Source organism: Tauraco erythrolophus, chromosome 4 (assembly GCF_009769465.1).
Source record: "Tauraco erythrolophus isolate bTauEry1 chromosome 4, bTauEry1.pri, whole genome shotgun sequence".
In the NCBI taxonomy this organism is placed as follows: domain Eukaryota; kingdom Metazoa; phylum Chordata; class Aves; order Musophagiformes; family Musophagidae; genus Tauraco; species Tauraco erythrolophus.
Genome location: NC_141468.1, coordinates 70212963 through 70217367, shown reverse-complemented (window position 1 = coordinate 70217367; position 4405 = coordinate 70212963). Strand labels below are relative to the sequence as shown.

At 50.4% G+C, this 4405-nt stretch overlaps 1 protein-coding gene across 1 annotated transcript; it reads right to left on the bottom strand.

Annotated features, from left to right (window-relative positions):
- Positions 1 to 1480: 1480 nt before the first annotated feature.
- On the bottom strand, positions 1481 to 2902 carry LOC104377993 (uncharacterized). The gene has a single exon (XM_009984893.2). It carries the CDS (start codon positions 2900 to 2902, stop codon positions 1481 to 1483), a length of 1422 nt encoding a protein of 473 aa, XP_009983195.2.
- Positions 2903 to 4405: the final 1503 nt, after the last annotated feature.

Sequence of the window (4405 nt, the reverse complement as noted above, 5' to 3'; positions counted from 1 at the left end):
CCCGCGCGCCGCCGCCCCGCTTCGAACCCGGCGCCACCGCCGCCCCGCCCCCTTCCCGTGACGCTCCGGTGACAGCCGGAAGGTCCGCGCCGCCTGCGGGACCGGCCGGGCGGCGGGCCGGGCGCTTTTGCTCCGGGAGGAGCGGCGGGAATGCGCGGCCGTCCAGCCGCAGCTTCCCCGCGCCGCTCCCGTGGGACGATCGCGGCTCCTCCTGCGCGGCACCCGCGTTATTCCGTCTTCGCTGCCCCAAGTCCCGGTTCCTGACACCGCTTCTCACCCTCAAGTACCGCTGCGCCGCCTCTGAGAGCGCATCCAGCCTTTCCCTGACATTTTCTGGCCCTCAGCTGCCGCCAAGGAAGCACCTTCGCTCCCGTCATACAGAAGGACAGAAAACTGGAGTATACAGAGAAAAAGAAAAGGTTTTATTTAGGATGGAAACACATAGTAATAAAAGATAGCAATATAGAGGAGTTTTATGTAATATACCGTCATTAGCATAGAAATAAATGCAAATATAGTAATTCCTAACTGTTAACGCTGAACTTTGTATGTCAATACTTTACAAACAGTAGTAAGCTAAGGAAGAGTACTCTACCGGGAAAAGGGCTACAAAATCACAAGCGGTCTCTGGACTACCAGTAGGAACTCGCCATGTACTGGTTCAGACTAGGACAGCTGTGGGGAGGAATATTTTTTTTTTTTTGGTTAAATGAGGTAAGGCCCATGTTTGTTATGTCCCAAGTTGGAAGGTGTTTCAAACCAGCAAGGACAAATTTGGGAGAAACTGCCACAGACTAGTAATGGGCAGCGTTCCGACTGGAAATGCTTGCACATCCACATTTTCCGGGAACAGACACGTCAATTTTGCGTTACTCAGCTGTCATGTCAACCAGGCTTTGTGTGCTGAGGTAGGAATTCATTGTCCCATGTAAGATTTGGGAAAGAGGAAGAAAAGTCAAATAGACTGAGGTTCAGCTCCTGAGTCTCAGACTCAAAAAGATTTGGAAGTGCCTTGTCAAACACTGGGTAAACTTACTACATTCATGAAAAATAAGGGAAGGTAACAAAAAGAGAGCTCCTCAGACTATTATAGTGTCTAATGAGCCAAAGTTTTGAGTCAGAACCAACCTGGAACTTTTTACTTTGATCTTCACTTTAGTTGAAAAGTTATTTTACAAGCCTGATTCTCCCAGTTGTTATTCTACTGTATATTCACAGTCCCTGCTTTACCCAGAAGCTGGTGCCTGTTCCTCAGGCTCTCAGTGTTCTTCCTAAACCACCAGCGCTTGGCTCTTAGGGCTAACTCCCTGCTTCCAGACTCCTTAATGGTTTCTGTGCCACCAAGGTTAAGCATCCAGCCCTGACACCAGAGCTACCGCGTCTCCAGTCAGTCTCTTCCCACCATGGTTCTCATCACCCACCTTCTTCAGGTGTCCCCAAACACTGCTTTTGTTTCCTGCTCCGAACACGCGCTCCAGCCCTATGGCAGAAGTGAGTGGGAAGCAAGCGTTCTCCTACCCACCGTACATTTATAAGGTTTCTTGGCCACGTGGATTTTCAAATGCACTTTAAGCGCCGAGCTTTTCCGGAAGCTTTTCCCACACTCACAGCACTCGTAGGGCTTGGCTCCTGCGTGGATCCTCAGGTGGGCACCGAGGGCTGAGCTGTGCCTGAATGTTTTTCCACACTCTTCGCACTTGTAAGGTCTCTCCCCACGGTGGATCCTCAGGTGCACGTTGAGAGCCGAGCTCCGACGGAAGCTGTCCCCGCACTCCACGCAGATGTAGGGCCGTTCCTCGGCGTGCGTGGTCTGGTGCTTGGCCAGAGTGGAGCGGTCGCTGCACCTCCGGCCACACTCGGCACACTGGTAGGGGCTGGGCAGGAGGCCGCCGTGGTACATGGGCAAGGCCTTCCCCCCATGGATCCGGCGATGAGTGGTGAGCGCCGAGCTCTGGCTAAAGCCCTTCCCACACACGGGGCACTTGTAGGGCTTCTCGCCCGTGTGTGTTCGCATGTGGGTCACCAGCGAGGAGCTCTGCCGGAAGGTTTTCCCACACTCGGTGCACTCATATGGTTTCTCTCCCGTGTGGATCCTCTGATGCCGAATGATGGCTGAGCTGTCCCGGAAACGCTTCCCGCACTCCTGACACTTGTGGGGCTTCTCTCCGGTGTGGACTCTCCGGTGTATGATCAGGGAGGAGCGGTCACTGAAGCTTTTCTCACACCGGGGGCAATTAAAGGGTTTCTCGCCCTTGTGGCTTCGCTGGTGGACAATGAGATGCGAGTTCTGGCTGAAGCTCTTCCCGCAATCGTTGCACTGGTAGTGTCTCTCTCCCGTGTGGGTCCGCTGGTGCCTGATCACATTAGACCTCTGGCTGAAGGTCTTCTCACACTCGTTGCACTGGTAGGGCTTCTCACCAGTGTGGATACGCTGGTGTTTGATCAGGTCCGAGTTGCGGGTGAAACTCTTCCCACATTCGGAGCAGATGAAGGGTTTCTCTGCCAGGTGGATCCTCTGGTGCTGGCTCAGGTACGAGCTCCGGCTGAAGCTCTTCCCGCACTCGGGGCACTCGTAGGTTTTCTCCACTACTTGCTGAATCCAAATGGCACCGTTCCCACACATGGGTGGGTCTGGCTTGTCCCCGGCAAGGATAACCTTGCTGATGTGGGCTTTACCACTGTCCTCGCACTCCCAGACTTCCATCCCACAGGGAGTTACCATTCCCCGTCTCTTTCCAAAAGACATCTCCACCTCTCTTTCTGTCTCCAGTTCCTGCTTGTGGTCCTGTCTTTGATCAGTGTCCTGGAGGGTATCTCCTGTGAGCTTTCTGGAGGGGAAGAGATGCAGTTCAGCTCTCACAGGACTTTCCTGATGAAGCTTGCCCTTCTGTGTGTCACTCATGGTCCTGTCACCTGCTGGAGTGAACAGAGGAACCAGCAATAAATAATCCCCCACGCTTCTCTGAGGGAGAAGTCCAAACAGGGCAACTGCAGAGACCTACTGCACTTCAGCCGCCATTAACCAACAGTGCAGGAGCCAGCCCCTCGGTATCTTCCCTGGGCAGAGTGAGGGCATGGAGACCGAGGAGCGCAGGAAGGGAGTGTGACCCAAGGATGGGCGGTCACTGTGGCACAGATTGCAAAGAGGATCCTCTGTCATAAAGTTACAGCCCTAAAGGACAAAACCTGTCACTTGCTTGTTCTCAAAGTTCCCATGTCTAGTGAGGTTAGAGGAACATCATTACTGCTCTCCTCAATCAACCCCTACCGTAGCTACTTCTCCTCCCATTGCCTATGAATCACTGCTCTTCTTCCAGCATTCCCATGCTTAATCAAGGAAGGAAGCAGCCAACACCACAGAGCTGGTGCTAGACTAGACTATTTTCTTTCTTCTTTCCAGTCATAGCCCTTTTCCTTAAAAAGAAAGCCCTACATATTCTGCAGCAAATTGTATCTAAATTTTGTCTACAGAACAGATAGGCAAGTGAGTGGAATGATAAACTGTTTTATTAGTGAAGCATGGAAATTGGAAATTAACATTTAGACTGAAAGATTTAGAGGCTCCTGATTTTTTATTATTTATAGTCATACGCAGAACACGCCTTGCAAATGGATCCTGGCACGTGAGGTAAGCTGATTAGCTGGACAGGACTGCTTATGGAGCTAACATCGTTCTCTTACATGTGGGAAGTCCTAATATGAGATGAATGCAGCAGGATAAACCCCTTGAGTTTTGTTTTGGGTGATTGGCTGATTTTGGAAGACAACACTATGCTGGTTATACTGATTTCCATGGGGCATGCACCCCAAGGCAGCAAAATGATCAATAAAACATTAAAAATACTGTCAGCATGTAAGGAAGAAAAAGCCACACTTTGGTTAGTTATGCCTTCTAACATTCTGAGTATACACAGGATTTTATTTCATTTTGGATAGGCTGTTTTTGAAAAGGTATTAGATTCCCCAGTACAATAAAGTTTCATCTTTATTGTACCTTGCCAATGAATTGTTTTTGAAAGCAGAATCTATATAGTACAGGAGCAGAAGAGGCAGGATAAGTGCGGCGTGTGCAGCACAGTACATGCCAAATTTTCAGCATTCAGCTCTTTTCTTCCCTTCCCAGACATGCTCTATTCAATTTCTCACCTTGCGAGCAATCTCTCCACAGTCGCTGCTTAGCTGCTTCTGGCCACAAAGCTGTTTCTCTTCACTCCATCCAGGAGGTTAAAGCCAAGTCAGGGACTGCAGATCCTGCCCAGAGGAAAGAAAACGGATGTCATAAATACCCGTCATAGTAGCAGTGTTGTAGAGTGAGATTACAGGAGAATAAGTATTTGGGAGACAAAAGCAAACAGAGCAAAGTGACACCCAGAAACACTGAGTCAGGTTCACCACCTGTTTTGCC

What these genes read in the sequence shown, in the direction of transcription:
- LOC104377993 (XM_009984893.2), bottom strand. Translation starts at nt 2,902, where the DNA reads ATGAGTGACACACAGAAGGGCAAGCTTCATCAGGAAAGTCCTGTGAGA.